This window comes from Wickerhamomyces ciferrii, contig 00022 (genome assembly GCF_000313485.1).
Source record: "Wickerhamomyces ciferrii WGS project CAIF00000000 data, strain NRRL Y-1031 F-60-10, contig 00022, whole genome shotgun sequence".
NCBI lineage: Eukaryota > Fungi > Ascomycota > Saccharomycetes > Phaffomycetales > Wickerhamomycetaceae > Hansenula > Hansenula ciferrii.
The window spans coordinates 1-16,765 of record NW_011887718.1 but is presented as its reverse complement, the minus strand read 5'-3'; the positions used below and the strand labels follow the sequence as shown (position 1 = coordinate 16,765).

General features: G+C 32.2%; 6 protein-coding genes across 6 annotated transcripts; 2 read left to right on the top strand and 4 right to left on the bottom strand.

The window, feature by feature from the left end:
• Positions 1 to 262: 262 nt before the first annotated feature.
• Positions 263 to 924, bottom strand: BN7_1061 (Translation initiation factor IF-2; the record flags this gene model as incomplete). The annotated part of the gene is made up of 2 exons (XM_011278308.1): positions 263 to 759; positions 846 to 924. The coding sequence occupies 2 exons, from the start codon at positions 922 to 924 to the stop codon at positions 263 to 265; spliced, it is 576 nt and encodes a 191-aa protein (XP_011276610.1).
• A 387-nt stretch (positions 925 to 1,311) lies between these two features.
• BN7_1060 (uncharacterized protein) lies at positions 1,312 to 2,428 on the bottom strand (the record flags this gene model as incomplete). Its single annotated transcript, XM_011278307.1, has 2 exons — positions 1,312 to 1,877; positions 2,179 to 2,428. The coding sequence occupies 2 exons, from the start codon at positions 2,426 to 2,428 to the stop codon at positions 1,312 to 1,314; spliced, it is 816 nt and encodes a 271-aa protein (XP_011276609.1).
• Positions 2,429 to 2,652: 224 nt separating this feature from the next.
• On the bottom strand, positions 2,653 to 4,092 carry BN7_1059 (putative transporter MCH1; the record flags this gene model as incomplete). Its single annotated transcript, XM_011278306.1, has 1 exon — positions 2,653 to 4,092. One exon carries the CDS (start codon positions 4,090 to 4,092, stop codon positions 2,653 to 2,655), a length of 1,440 nt encoding a protein of 479 aa, XP_011276608.1.
• A 511-nt stretch (positions 4,093 to 4,603) lies between these two features.
• On the top strand, positions 4,604 to 5,701 carry FMT1 (methionyl-tRNA formyltransferase; the record flags this gene model as incomplete). The annotated part of the gene is made up of 1 exon (XM_011278305.1): positions 4,604 to 5,701. The coding sequence occupies one exon, from the start codon at positions 4,604 to 4,606 to the stop codon at positions 5,699 to 5,701; it is 1,098 nt and encodes a 365-aa protein (XP_011276607.1).
• Positions 5,702 to 5,829: 128 nt separating this feature from the next.
• On the bottom strand, positions 5,830 to 15,277 carry VPS13 (membrane morphogenesis protein VPS13; the record flags this gene model as incomplete). Its single annotated transcript, XM_011278304.1, has 2 exons — positions 5,830 to 15,140; positions 15,232 to 15,277. 2 exons carry the CDS (start codon positions 15,275 to 15,277, stop codon positions 5,830 to 5,832), a joined length of 9,357 nt encoding a protein of 3,118 aa, XP_011276606.1.
• A 593-nt stretch (positions 15,278 to 15,870) lies between these two features.
• Positions 15,871 to 16,539, top strand: MRX3 (Mrx3p; the record flags this gene model as incomplete). Its single annotated transcript, XM_011278303.1, has 1 exon — positions 15,871 to 16,539. The coding sequence occupies one exon, from the start codon at positions 15,871 to 15,873 to the stop codon at positions 16,537 to 16,539; it is 669 nt and encodes a 222-aa protein (XP_011276605.1).
• Positions 16,540 to 16,765: the final 226 nt, after the last annotated feature.

Below are 16,765 nucleotides of genomic sequence, written 5' to 3'. Positions count from 1 at the left end.
GAACGCTAGATCATTATCATTCATCAATAAGTCTGGTTACTTTTGACACAATGGTGCTTCGTATTCTTTCAAATATCCCCTTCAAACATATCAAATAGGAACCAATATAATGGCCATGATATCTTTCCTTTACTAATCACAATTAAAACTAATTATCAAGGAATAAAACTACATACACAATTCAATAAAGCAAACATTAATATCATAAATTATCTAATAAGTAATAAACACAAATACACACATAAAGGAGTGATATATTCAATCATAACATTATTGGTTGATTTTCAGAACCAGCATCTGTAGAATTATTGTTATTACCTTGGAAAGGTTGGAATCCAATTATATTTGCAGAAGTTTGATAACCATTTGAGCCATTAGTATTTGGTAATATTGGCGCGTTATTATTTGTTGGTGCTGGAGGTGGTTGGTTTATATTTATATTTTTTTGATTATTTTGATTATTTTGATCCTTCTTTTTAGTATATGTTCTCTTCCTCTGTGGTTTCTTAGGTTGTTGAGTTGTAGTTGTATTCTTATTATTCGCTGTATTTGGTGCATTTGAGTTAGCTGTATTTGTGTTTGTATTTGTTGTTGAAATTGGGATTGATGGTTTTAATTGTGGTTCTTGCTTTGGGGGTATTTGAAGTTTTAAATCTTGATTAACAACATTCAATAAAGGAGTTAATCTTTTATATCTCTCCACGTAATCATCCAGAGTTTTCTGTAATTCAAAAGCCCTATTTGAATTCTCTTCAAAGACTTGTTGTGCTATTAAATTAGTTAGTTTTATATATTGACAAAATGAGAAAATATAAAATACTCACGTTTAGATGTGGGCCCAATACTTGCTATACCCGTTAGAAACCCAGCCATTTCTTGCCTTATCACAGTTATCTTCAAATTTGAGTTAGTGACACCATCCATAAATAAAATCAAACACACTCTTGATGAAACTCACCTGGTTCTTCAAATAATTCACCTCTTCCATCACATCATCAATATTGATATTCCCATCTTCAAAATCTTTCACACTCAAATTCTGTATTGAGTTGATTTTTTCTATAGCTGTAAAACTCTCCATTATCTACTTCCTGATGCAACTCGTAAACAATATAACCAAACGATTAATCTGATTATTTATTCAACTTTCTGTATCTTCGTAATGTGTGAATTATCGCCTCGATTTCAAGTTTTCTTTTTAGCACCGAATAAAAACACAAAAAAAATTCGCGCATGTTTTAGATAGAGAAGATATTAACTATTGAACTTTTACCAACTACGAAATTTTAAAGGGTTTCACATACTATATATTCAGTTGGATCTAGACCGTATCACAACTGTGGATCCCTGAAGTGTCCACTTACACAGATACCTGCTCTGGAGATCCTCAAACCTGATGTGGTATATCTCATCGATGTAGCTTTTTGGTAATTGGAAATAAGAGCTTTGAATACATTTGAATGAATGATTGATCATTTTGGATTCACCATATTTCATCATTTTATAGTACATCAAATCTTTTTCATTGCCCAAAAGATTGAACCAAGTAACATAATCTAATAATCTCCATGCTTTTAAAACCTTACCTAATTTTAAATCATCTTTGGCATATTTATAATAAACTTCCAATGCCCCATCATTCGATTCATTGAAATGTGCAAGATGTAGTGCCAATATATTAGTTATTTCATTCAATTCTGAGCTTGTAAGTATGTTTTGATGTTTCAAAAGGAAATTAATACTTGGAACATATGTCTGATAATGCCCAATTTTAGATGATAACCGTATTGAATATAAAAAGACAGATTTAGCAAGTTCATCAGGTTCAAACTTCAATAATGCTTCCCTTAGTTTACCTATATTGTATGTTAGAGCCTCTATTTTATAATTAATATGACGAATGAACCTTACTTACGCAATGACATTAAAGCTTTATCAATATCTTCTTTGTGATTTTTATCTTCTAAATTTAATTTAGAAAATGATTTCCTAATAGTCTCCACATCAGACCTTGCAAATGAATCAGTTAACTTGAGAAACATATTAGTAAATAATTGACATTTATCAATTTTAAAGGAAACAAACTCACTTCTTGTTGTATTTGTTTAAAAAAATCAGTTCTCGCTTGTGGATCTCTTTGAAGTCTATTATCTTCACCACGACTAATCAGTCCATAACCTTCTTTATTTTTATTTTGATCATTGGCAAACCTCTCTCGACGCCTTTGAGCAGCGTCTTTATCAATCGGCAGCGCGGATGATGATGATGAAATGGATGAAAACGGTCTTTGATTAGTTGTTGTTGATGATGATCTATTGAAATTTGATTTTTGATAGTTTGATCTTGAACGAGGTGGTCTATAAGATCCATTTGAACGAGGTTTTGCACCAGATGTTCTTTGTGATCCTGATCCTGAATCTTGACTCATGTTTCTAATTAATTTTCAAGTTATCCACTGATATTCTAAGCTCAATCTGATGAAATCTTTATTAAAACATCAGTAAATATACAAAACAGTAGGAGCGCTATTTGTAAACAAAGCGTTATGTAATACATAACAAGTTCGCGAATTACACAGACCTGATTACATAATACATTACAGATCAAAATAGCGATATTAAATCAAATTTAATCATGAATACCTCTATCTAACTATGAACTTGAAATTGGCAACGCTGTTGAATCTCTTCTTTTCCTACTTGCAGCTTTTCTTGATCTTCTAAAGTTTAAATAAAACACACAACCAATCGAAAGAACTGCGAAAATTGCACCGATTTGAAATGTTGCAGCATAACAACCAAGCTCAGCATCACAAATTTTAACCTTCAATTCTTCATCTTGATGAGAATGTAAATCATAAATACTACCGAATAAATGAGTGAAGAAATATCCCGGTATAATTGGACCCAGATTAATGAAACCCCAACCAAATGAAAATGCATTCACCCCGAAGAAATCTAATAAAATTTGTGGAATTGAACTCCATGTAAAACCATAACCCAAACCATTCAACATCGATACAATCCAAAGATATTCATGACTCGAAACTAAAGATCCTAATATTTGAACAAGTAATAAGAGCCCTCCAGGTATTAACATTATCCAACCTCTTGATTTTTTAAAATAAGCGGAAAGTGAATCACCAACAATTCCACTTAATAATCTTCCTGTACAATTTGCAATCGACATGACAGAAACTTGAAATTGTTGTTCACGTAAAATAACATCTTCAATAGAGCCATGTAATAAGGATTTTACCATAAAACCAACAGAATATATATACATTTGTCCTAATGCAGCTAAAATACCAGCAGTGGTTAACAATAACCAGAAATCAATACTTTTGAAAACTTCGAATTTAGTGTATTCTGTTTTCTGTTTTAATTTCTTGTGTAATAACTCTTCTGCAAGATGTTGTTGTTTTGGAAATGGCGTGGTAGAAAGTGATTGTAGTTCAATTGATGGAGTTCTTGAACCTCCGGTTGGAATAGGAATTCTTGAAGATTGTCCATGATTTGAGTTCTTATCAGCAATATAAACCATTGGTAAAGTCATCAAGCAGACAGCTCCAGCTGAATATCCTAAAAATGCTAGAAAACGTGCAGTATCAGCTTTGAAAAATAACGAAGCTATTGATGAATAAATAAATGCACTTAATCCATAAGTTGCAATTGGGAAAGAAGTTGCAATCCCTCTATTGTTTGGAAAGGTAACGGCACAACATTTGATAGCAGCTGAATTAATGAATAAAGACCCAGCACCGACTAAAAATAATAAAGAAAATGAAATGCCAACACTCTCATAATTTTTAACATATTGATCTTTGAGTCCTATAAAACCAGCAGATAAACCTAGACCACCAATCAGCATTGGAATCCAAAACCCCCTGTTATCTATGATGAATGATGCTGGTAAGCCTGCACACGCAGTACCTATAGTTCCTGCATATGCAATCAATGAAGACTCAGTAGTGGTATAATGTAATTTATGGGCAACTTGAGGTCCATAAGCTGAGTATAGATATAACGTTCCACAGACGAAGCCCACGACGGAGCATGCTAGCAGAGTTCCTGCTCTTTGCAATTGTGACATACTAACTAATCATCCAATGTTTTGTGTGAGATCTGAAAAGGTAAGCTTTCCAAAACATAAAAGATAGTCGATAAAGAGAGTGAGAAGCACTAAGACTTATTTATTTATACTACTCGATTGTTTTGATAAATATTTCTCGAGAAAACAGAAAACGCTCTCCACGGTTCGTGCAGGGCTCGAGGCCTAGAAGGTTCACGCGACGCCAAAATGGTGCCAAATGGTGCCAAAAATGAGCTGGTTTGAATGAGAAGATAAAACAGAGGTTTCAAGGAAGCTTTATTCATAACTGCCTACTATACTACAGGGAAATTATGAGAAACAAGGGCATAAGATACAATGATATTACGACAATGTACGCTACACGGCTTCAAGTTTGGTATACCTGAGTCGCGCTTTTTTTCTTGGATAGAGGCTTTGGTGAGATGATAGATGATACTGTAACACAAACTCTGGGATAGCTCAGTTCGAAAATTGTTCATTCTCCCTATTTTAAAGGAGTCCAACCTGAAGCATGCTAAGTAAGGGTCTTTTATCAAGAAGGTTTTTCAGTTCTTCGAGAAGTAATCTAGAAAGCTTAAAAATTGCATTTTTCGGTTCAGATGAATTTAGTATAGAGTCATTGAGAAAATTAGTCCAAATATCAAAAGAGAAACCTGGGGTAATTGATTCAATTGATCTTATAGCAAGACCACCAAAAGCCACAGGGAGATATCTTAAAGAAGTTACAGATGTTCCAATTGCTTCATATGCTACAAGTGAAAACTTAGCTATTCACAGAGCTGAAAAAGATGATGAGATAAATTCATTAATATCTAACAAATATAACATGGCAATTGCAGTTTCTTATGGTAAATTAATCCCAAACCAATTTTTGAATTCACTTAAATATTCCTTAAATGTTCATCCATCCTTATTACCAAAACTTTCAGGTGCAAGTCCTTTACAAAAAGCTTTATTAAATCATGATAAAACAACTGGTGTTACTGTACAAACTTTAAGTCCTGATAAATTTGATAAAGGTGCTATAGTGGATCAAACTGATGAAATATCGATTGAAAAAGATGATACATATAAATCTTTGAGAGATAGACTAGCAATTATTGGGGCTGATCTTTTGGGAAAAGTTATCATTGATGGTTCTTATAGTAATCCAACTTTCAAATCCAAATATAAATTTTCTTATACTGGGAAAATAAGCCCAAATATGACAAAGATCAATTGGAATAACTCATCATCTTTTGATATATATCGTCAATTCAATACACTGGGCCCATTACATACTTTTAAAGAGATTCGTGTCAAGGCTAAAAAGGGCATGACCAGATTAGGTTGGAGAAGGGTGATATTGTATGATGTTGAACAAATTAAAGAAAACTTAGATTCATTGAAACCTGGTCAATTTATTAATAAAGATTCAAAAGTGATTATTAAGACTTCTGATGGTGCTATTGCTGTTAAGGAACTACAATTAGAATGTGAAAAAAGAGAGGGTGCTGATAAATTCTACGCATCTTTAAAGAAGAAGACTGGAGACACAGAAAAAATCTTTCAAGATAAACCTGAAAATTCACAAGATACGTTAATCAAAACATCCGAGCTACAAGTATGAAGAGTATACTATTCATAAATAACAAATCATTGTATAATATCTATAACAACTTTTTAATAAACTAATGTACATAATTACGATCAAATGAAAGACAATACTGTAACATCATGGCATTTTTCACCAGTGATCTAAGGAATGACTTGGCAATGCTTATTATATTCATTGACAGCAATACCGATATGCTTGTATAAAAACTTTCTAGAGTTCGCTTCTGGAATTGGAACAAATGGTCCACGTTTACCATTTGATAATCCAATCTTAATACCTGTCTTCTCTTGTGTGATAGATCTGACGTCTTCATAGATAATAGTCCAGACAACTTCGAGAGATGTAACTTTAACCAAGACAATATGTTTATAAGTGACAATAACAGCCATTTCTTCACCTGGTAAGACAACATGAGCTAAATAATCATCATTAACCAACTCACCACCACCAGCCATCTTCAACCAAAATTGACCTTGTGCTTCTCTTTCAGAGAATGGTCTTATAATCGCATCATGACTAATATATCTTGGTAAACGAATTTTATCAATCCCTTCTGAATCAAATGCAGTGGTTGTGTTTCTAATACCTTCACTAACGTTATTAGCCAAGTCAAAAACACCAATGGCTGTTTTTGTTGGCAGACCAATAAGACCTTTCCCGATACCTTTGATGAAGCCGCCAGCACCACCTTCATTTGCACCTTGAACAGGAGCTAAGGCTATACCTGAAATACCACTAGAAATACCTTCAACAAAAGATGAAGCACCAGCACTGAAACCGTATAAAGCATGTTTAGGTTTATTTCTTCTTCTTGACATACGACGACGATCTTGGAAATTTTTGTCCATAGTAGCCACTGTTAACCCTTTTGAAATTGAGCCAGTAACTTTAGCAAAACTATCAGAGAAACCAAAAACAGATTTTTTTAAGAAACTCAAACCACCTTTAGCAACACTAATACCAAGCTCTTGAGGACGATCATTCATTACCAAACCTTGATAAGGTTCATAGAAAATATCCATAACACCAGAACTGATATTATTAAACAAACCAACCGGATTACCGATAAAATCAGCCGATCCAAGAACTTTGTGAATTTGATAGAAAAATGCTTGTCCATAATGTGTTTGAATTGATTGAACCAAAACTGGAGTTGGTACACGAATATTTTCAAGGAATAAAGCATTCAATTTGATTGGAGCTTCATTGATATTACCAATAGCCATAGTCAAAACATTGAAAAAGAACATCACTGGATTTTGAGAGGAACTCTTATCTTCAGCGTTAATTCTCTCAGTACGAACAAATGACAAGTTGAGTTGAGTAGGTTGAATATGTAAAGCTTCAAAATAAATATCACTACCCCCTGTACCATTTACCGGCTCTGGTAACACAATAACATTTTCACATAGTTGATCATGTACTTCTTTATTCCATGATGCACCAGGAACTTTAGAAAAATCTAATAGAGCAAACAAGAAATCTTCATCAACTTCAAGTGTCATTTCTTGTAACAATGTAGTAGCATATTTGATATAAGTAACACCATAACTATCATCTTTGACTCTTGAGATTGCACCAGAGAATGCAGGATGATTATTCATCTCCCTTGAAGATTGTGCAACAACAGTAGGATACAAAATGATTGGATAAATACCACCATATAATTGATTATCAATTTGAATCCATTTCATCTTACAACTAGCAGTTTGATATAACTCAGAATCATTGAAATGAAGTTCCACACCACGAACAGTGATATAACATAATTCTTGTTGTCTAGTGTTGATTAATGAAATACCTATACCTTCAAACTTGAATAGTATTCTATTCATGATATCAGAATCTTCAGCTTCTGGTTCAAAATTATCTTTTTGATTCACGGAAAGTGATGAGCTGGTGCGAACATCTCTTAGCTTGTACAAACTGTTAGAAGGTTCATATTTGGAAATCACAAGTGATTGTGTAGGTCCATCTGCGACAACATTCAAATCAACAATTTTACCGGAATTTGTTAATCTCATAGGACGTAAATTACCAATTTCTGCCAACTGAATATATCTTTCTCTTCCTTCGGCTCTGATAATCAATTCTTTCATTATACCACCAGGGTAATCCCACGCGTATGGCATAACACTCTTTGGTGGGATCTTGTAATAAATTGGTTTGAATGGAGTGTGATCATTAGTGACAACCTCATCATTCTCATTCAAGTTTGGATTCTTTTGGTAAAATATGAACTCCTCGTCACTGAAATTACGAATAGAAAACGGCCAACGATTTTTACCATCTTCGATATGAATGAACAAGGAAGAGCCTTCCAATAAAACATCAACTTTCAATAAAACTTGGCCAACATCCTGCTTGTAAACTTTTAAGAAAACTTGACCGATATCTTTAATGCTGAAAGGCGATGACCATTTTGAGCTTCCACCAGGTAAGAGCAATTTTAGCTGCTTATCTTCCATTCTTGGTAAGCGATAAAGTGGTTCCATACTACCAGATTTCAAATGCAAAGAATCAGATGATCCGATATCAACAATTTCAATATCAGTACTGAGGTTATTTTTGATAATATATCTTGGAGATATTGTAACAACTTTTGAGAGCTGATACTTCCCTTCACCTTCTTTGACTTCAATACCAACATTCATTTCTGATTTCTTGTTTGGAAGTTGCATTGTGACTTCACTTGCCCTACCAATGGCTTCAAAACTAACAGGTTTACTCCAGCCAGAATCTGCTAAACCAATTAAAGCACGAGAGCCACGATCTCTCTTTTCTTCAAATGAAAACATTTTAGGAGATGTGTTCTTGATCATTTCTTCATTGGTCTTTACCTTAGATTGCAGTGTGTTGTATTTTTCACGTACAAACAAATCTCTTCCAGTACGATTCAAAACAATATATGGAGAATAAATGACAACCTTAATACCCGCACCTTCATTTCTTGTAGAGCTATAGTGAATGTTCAATTTTAAGTTTTGCCCATCTTCGTTCTTTAATAATAAACGATTTTCTTTTTTAAAATCACTGTTATTTGGTGCATTGATAATTGCAAAATCACTTTTTTCAAATCCACATTCAAGAGGCTTGACACTCAAGAGTAAAAAGTGTTCCAGTTTGACAACATGAACAGGACTTGTATTACCTTTTCTTAATGAGTTCTTCCAATCACGTTTTGCACTTCTATCATAGAGTCTATATGATAAGTCATATGGCAACAAGTTTTCGATTTCAAGTGGTGGTGAAAGAATAATCTTCATATGTGGATATATTCTAGATAACGGTTCACTTCTATCATATTTTGCTTCAACTTGGAAAAAGAAACTAGTACTATCAGTAGGATCAACTGATGGACATCTAATTGAAGCTCCAGATCTTGATAATCTTCTCCAATATATATTGTTCTCTGACCACTCAAATGGAACATTGATATCGGGCTTGACATAAATTGGGGTATCATAAACTTCTTCAATAGGAATGGATCTGGATGACCCTTGTGGGATAGAAAACTCACTTCTACCTCTAATCACAATATTCACTTGAGTATTATTCTCAATAGTTATGGTAGAGCTCAACTTAATAGTCTTGACATTATCTTCTCCTAATGAAATATCAACAGCAAGTCTATTATGGTAATCATTAACTGGTGGTTCCAACATGAAAAGATCTTCACCTTCACTTGTGACATGAATGTTAGTGATAGCACCATAACCTGAATCTAAAAGCTCGACACCAAGAACGCCCTTTTTATTATCAGTAGTTAAATTCTCACGAATGTTTTTCCAATCTTCAAACTCCCATGGAATTACTTCACCGTCTTTGATTTTTGTCAAATTAGGTCTTTCATTACCTGTATCAATCCATACTTGAATGTCAAAACCAGTTTCATTCAAAATCTTGTATGGCTTTTCAGCCCCTCTACCTTTAATGTTTTTGTCAGCTGAAATAGAAGACATAACTTGGGACAACAATGCAATTGAACGAGATGATAAAGTTACTTGTGCTAACTTTCTAGAGACAAAATCCACATAAATCTTAGATTTTGGAGTTTGAGTTCTAGATATATGTGTAGCAATTGGCCATGGTTCTAGTAAAGGTTCCCAAGACGATTTGGCATAATTGAAAATGTTGATAGATGATTCAATACTGGTATCAGCTTCTAAATCAGAGGACCAGTTTTTAGCAGAAACATGGAATGGGTTTACTGACATATCCAAAACAGGCAACTCATGTATATCACCAATTAAAACTAATCTGAAACCTTCAATATCTGCTGACAACTCTTCAGCCCTTATAAGAATTTCAGGTTCATTAACAGATTGACGTCTTGGTTTGACACTCCCGATAGATGTGGCAATACTTGGTGCATATTTGGCCAATTTTTTCTTGAATTCTTTAGTGAACGTAGTGTGTCCATTTTCACCATTTTCATTTTCGTCACCTTCAGCAGCTTGTTCTTCAATATAACCATGTTTCTGAGCAAGGTCCATAGCCTTGTTGAAAATTGAAATAGCCAATCTAATATCTCTCAATGAAACTCTCATAACCAATGGCTCAACTGATGCATGGATAGATGTCAAAAGACTATCCTTGGTACTCCCTCTATTATCAATAGAAATAGTAGAGGAAAAATCATCAATAATTCTTAAACGATCATTTTCATATTGATCCATACGACACAAAAACATACCGACATTGTTAGCACTTGCAGATGAGATATTTTGACTTGATGCAAGTAATTGTTCAATCTTGAAAACAATAGCTTCAGAATTTTTTAGAGTTGGATCAGCAATCAAGATTAAAGATGTATCAACAACATTCACCGTAATACCAAATTTAGAGTTTTGGGAAGCTTTAACCTGGTCGTCATCTTCATTTTCTTGTGTATATTCTGTTTGTGCAGCATTGCTTGGTAATTCTTCATCATCTTCATTTGTAATTTCTTTATGTGTAATGTGTTCTGGTTGACTCAATGCAACATCTGTGAAGTTTTTCAAAGAAAATAAATAATCTAGAGCTAAAATTAATTTTGGACTATTAATATTAACAGCAACAATAGTATTTTTGTCATTAGATGGACCATTTGTAGTGGCAGTAGCTGAGAAATGATATTTATCACTAGCGACTTTTGGAATTATTTCAGGGAATTGGTTATCTTTGATTTCACGAACATCTCTAGCAACGAGCGATTGAACATGAACTTCTGAATCGAAATGGGTATCATATTTTTGTTTGAACTCCACTCCAATATCTTCTAATGAAAAAGTGGAAATAGCAGTTTTATCTAAAGATTCAGCTTCATTGGTGCTATTATGAATTGTCAAAGCAACTCTTGGTAAGTCGAATTTAAAATCAACTTTAATATTTTCAGGAAATTCAGCAGTTAAAACATTGTTATCAGGTTTAGAAATAATTTCGGAATCCGCACCATATGTTGCATCTGGAGCAATAACTTTATTAGCATTCAAAGCTGCATCTTCAATTTCTGATAATGAAGAATCATCAAAAGTGAAAGCAGCTGGGACGGATTTGGATAATGAATACAAATATGATAGTTGAAGTTCAGTCAAATCAGCAATAACTTCACTCATATTACCATCAATAAGCATTTGGACTTTCTCATTGGTCTTCTCATTATACTTGATATCGAAAATAATATCTGTATCTTCCAAGATCTTGAATGATTGTTTAACATTATTTTGATGGAATAATGATGTAATTTTAGTTGATCTCAAACCACAACTGATATTATTTATTGAATCTCCTGAAATATTGATAAATTTATTTGAAGCTGAAAATTCACCCAAATATAAAGTCACATTGTCATATAGACTTTTATTATAATCCACTAATTTAGGGAAAACAATAATTGGTGTTTTAATAGTGATATCAAATAACATGGAATTTTGGTCTTGAATATTTACTTGATTAAAAGCAGTATCTCTTGCAGAATCATAAAGTGATTTCATTTTTTGGAATTTACTCAAGAAATCTAAAATTTTATTCACTGGACCTTCAACAAAGTTAACTCTTAATGAACCAACATTAAATTTAAATGAGCTTGCGTAATCAAGATCTTTTTCAGCATTTGGATCAAATGTTTCATATGTAAATTCAGCCAATTGATTTTCATCGAAACTTAAAATCTTTCTCACAATAGAATCCCTTGAAGAGCCTTCATTAACTTCATCATGAACAGTCAATGCACCTAATTTTGAATACACTTTCATCTTCTCAGGTAACACCAAAACATTAAAATGTGCAGTAGATAATTGTAAAGTAGCAAGTTTGATACCATTATCATTCAAAGCCAAAACAATACCCTCCAAATTAACATTAACTCTAATTTGTTGAGGTGAAGTTTCAATTTGTGAAGCATCATTATGTCTTAAAATATCTGCTGGAGTTTCTTCAGGATTTGGATTTGTAAAAGTTGTCAAGATGAAATTCAAAATTGTTAATAAACTTTTTCTTGTAACTATAACTTTTAAAGCTGATAAATTTAAATCAACATCTTGATCGAAAACTTCAATATTTTGATTATTAACTGTAACGATTCTTTGTGTTCTATCATATTTTAATCTAAATGCCTCACTGGATCTTTCAATTCCATCTTTTTCAGTGAAATTATTTGACGAGATGATTTTCTTGAATTCTTTTGGACCTGAATCTTCAATATAATCTTCAATATTGAATGTTGATAAAGTTAAATCAACATGCATACCAGTTTCCATTTTGTAAAAATCAAGTTCAAATCTTTCAGCAACTAAATCAACAATAGGATCTGAAGCCATTGTTGAGCCATCAGTACACTTAGATAATAATAATTGAACCTTGTCAACATTAAAATTGAATTCAAATTGATGTTGTTTTTCAATATTTTTAGCTGATTCTGATTTTTGAGACTTAGCTGATTCTGATTCTGTAATATTATCTAAATCAAATTTAGAATCAACAGGTTTATTCAAACTCAATGGACCATGCACTGGTTTCAATTCGTTTTCATCATTCTCTTCATTACCAATATCAAAGTTTGGAATACATTTATCAACTAATTGCATCATAATTTTGTATTGATAATCATTCATTTTAGCAATGAAAGCAGGAAGTTTAGCAGTTGCTCTAATTTTAGCTAAATTAGAAGCTTTTGGTAAAATTGACATTTCCAATAACATTTTCATGTCTAATTTATCTAAAATTGTTGAAGAATTATTATGTGGATCATGAAGTTGTTCCACTGTTGATTTTATAGTGGAACCAATCAGAACTTGAGTATCTTGTAAATGTAAGTTAAATTTGTCATACATCAATCTATTCAATTCAGTTATATCAATTTTTTCATATTCTTCTTGTGATAAGTTCTTTATATTATTTGTCTTATCCTTGTCAGCAAGATCACTTACTAAACTTATATGACCAGCATCAACAACTGCACATGGTGACGACCAAGAATTTGCATCCAATGGTAATATAATTAACGGTGCTTGTAAATCCAATTTAGCATTGATGGTTTTATGTTCTTCCCAAATAGCTTCTAGGCCCATTCTTGTTTGAGAAGTTATACCTTCCATTGTTGCTTCAGCTGCATTTAAAATTGCATTAATAGTATCTAAATGATCTTTTGGTGGAGTGAAAAATTTAATAATCTCATTAATAAAATGAACATGATAAAAAATTGTCATACTCTTCAATTTAGCTAATAAAGCAGAATCAGCAGATCCATCTAATGGATTTTTTTCAAATGAAACTTGGAAAAATGGTTCATCATTATTTTGATTAGTTTCTAATTCAGTATTTAATGGTTTAACACTAACAACATGTTTATATAAAGTTGATTCAGTACCATCTTCAACTTTTAATTCTTGTAATGAAAAATTTGTTAAAAATGAATCAGGTCTTTGATAAACTTGAGCTGAACAACCTTCAAATATAACTTCAGCTAAATTTTTCTTGGATTGTCTATTTTTAATTGTAAATCCACCTTTTTTCAAATTTGCAGATAATTGGAAATTTATACGATCTCTTGGAATATTCACAGCTTCTTCTAGTGCTTTATTTTCATCAAATTCAATAGCATTGTAAAGCTCCTCTCTTTGTTCATCTGTAAGAACTAATTTATCTTCATTTGATGAATCATTTGTATCTGCAGGTTTAGACCACCATGATGAGAACCAACCACCAGAAGCTGGTTGTTGCTGTTGTTGTGAAGTATTATCAACAGCTTGTTCATTTTCAGATGAACTTGGAGCAGATTCAGCATTTGCAATTCTTTCTTTTCTTAATTCCTTTTTAGCCAAAGATCTGAAAAATTTTATATCTTCAAAAGTTAATTCTTTATGTAAATTTTCTAGTTCTTCATTTTGTGATTGTTTTGGTAAAGGTTGTGCTATATCACATAATAATAATTTTTCTTTCCATAATTTAATATAGGCAATTCTATTTTCACGTCTTTTGGATAAAAATTCCCAACTCCAAGCATAATTTTTTTCATGAATTTCATTTAAAACACATTTTGCAGCATATTTAAACCATTCTTTAGAATTACCTTTTAATGGGACATTCGGTCTAAATTTCTTAAATTTATGAGTTTTATTAAACCAATGGAATTTTGAAGCAGTTAAAAGAGCATCTCTATATTGATTTGAATCTAAATCAACACCAAATTCCTCGAAAAACAATTCGGTTTTAAGATGTGGTTGAGTTTCAGTTGTTCCAAGTTTATTAACAGTTAAATGACCAGATCCACTAACAGGTCTAAGTAAAAATTGAGTAAATTCTTCATATTGAGATAAATTATCTTGATCAATAATGGAATTTTTGAATTTTTCAAATAATTCATTTTGATTTTCAGTATAAATAGATTTTGCATCAGTATTCCAATAACAACATAAAGATTTTAAAGTTAATAATTTATGTGTTAATTGTTGAGATACGGAAATAAATGTATGTTTCCAATTTGAATCAGTTGAAATAGCAGAAAGTTCATCTAAAGTGACACCAATGGCATAAGGATTATCAGTAAAAACATTATCAACATCTTCATATCTTAGATGAATGTTTTTAATTTGAACTTGTAAATTATCCACAATTTTAGTTACTAAACTTTCAGTGAAACTTTCATTTTTAGCATTTTCCTCTGGTGATAATGAATTTGTTGGATTTGCTTTATTTATTAATTCTAAATCGTTTAATCTTTGTAATTTCAAATTCAATTCTCTTTTTAGAACTTCCTCTTCATTATATTCATCTTGAATTATAGGGGAAGCTAATAAATAAACATCTTCAATTGTGACTTTAACAGGTTTCCCTTTCAAATTGGACCATGGTATTTGTAAAGTCAATTCACCTAAATGACCAAACTTAACATCAACAGGTAATTCTAGTTTATCTAAAGATTCTTTCTTCAATCTTAAATTCTTTAATTTGACATCACCACTCCAAATACCTATATTCAATTGTTTAGGATCGAAATTTTCCACATAGTTCCCCTTTAACAAATGTTAGTCTACTATCTTGTTTCAATCTTGAACAAATACTCACCAATACCCTGTTCAAAAGTCCCGCCACTAGGGATTCAAGCATTCTAACAACTATGTATTATTGACTTTAGCCGCTAAGAAGAGCTAAGAAGAACAGTGCCAAAAAAACAAAGCAATAAAAGCAGAATTCTCTTTAAAAGTATTTAGTGTTCCAGGTCAATGCAATGGATTCAGTTGTGTAATTCTCTGTATAGCACTAGACCAGTTTGCTACTCTTTCTCTTTGTTTTCTTTGTAGCTGTGTAGCCAATTGATCCTGAATTGATCTGGTTGATTGTAGCAGAGATTCAAATCTATTTTTTTTATTGTTGCTTCAAGCGAATTGCTACGAAGAGGAACTAGAATTAGGCAGGGAATCAAGAGATTAGACAGAGGTTACGCAATGGGGAAACCATAGTTAGACAGAGATTAGACAGAACAATAGGCAGGATAATAGGCAGAATCTGTTCAGCAATTAGATTGAAATCAGAATTCAATTCATATCTCTTCTTTATAGATTCCCACTTTCCTGTCTAAATCTCAACGGTAAAGCCACGCTCAAAGTCATTTATCAATTTAGTGGAGCACCATTTGTACTTGAACTTCTACTTTTGATTAAAATTACATTCAATTGAACAATTGAACACTCCTTCAAATCATGTCCCATTATATTAAAAGAGTTACATTCTCTACGTTGGCTTTTGCCACTGGATTTACAGCTTTCGCTCGTGTTTGGCCTGAAAACTCAAAAGAATTAAACACAAGAAGAATAACTGAACAAAAAGCTGAAATCTTGGAATCAATTAAAAAATCACCAAATTATATTCAACTATTACGCAATGAAGATTATACTGGTGATGTACATTCATCAAGAATACCAAGATTACATCAATCAAATCATGTTTCTCAAGGTTTATTATTTGGTCCTCAACATTTAGAAATTGATCCATTAGTTTTCACAAATGAAAAAGATAAAGAATTACAAGCTTATTATCATTTAGGGGAAAGATTAACAAGTTATGATGGTAATATTCATAATGGTGTTATCTCTACGATATTAGATGAATTACTTTGCTTTTGTGGATTCCCAGAATTACCAAGTAAAAGAGGTGTTACTGCAAAATTATCAATTGATTTTAATCAACATGTTCAACCAAATACAACTGTATTATTAAAAGCCAAAGTTAAAGAAGTAAAAGGAAGAAAAGTCATTATTGGTGGTCATATTGAAACTTTGGATCCAAATCCAATCATTATTGCAAATGCTAATTGTGTCTTGGTTGAACCAAAATGGTTTAAATATTTTAAATGGGCAAGTTTATTTTAGTATAAAGACATAGCTACATATTTATATATATTCAATGATACACAAAAAAGGGAAAATATGCTATAAAATGTAGTTAAATTCATTAATCAATTGAAATAAAAAGAAAATCGCCCGGAAAATTGGCAAAAAAAGAAACTTGCTTTCACTCAGAGTCGAACTGAGGATCGCTACATTACTAGTGTAGCGCCTTACCAACTTGGCCATAAAAGCTTGTTCTTGTGTTATT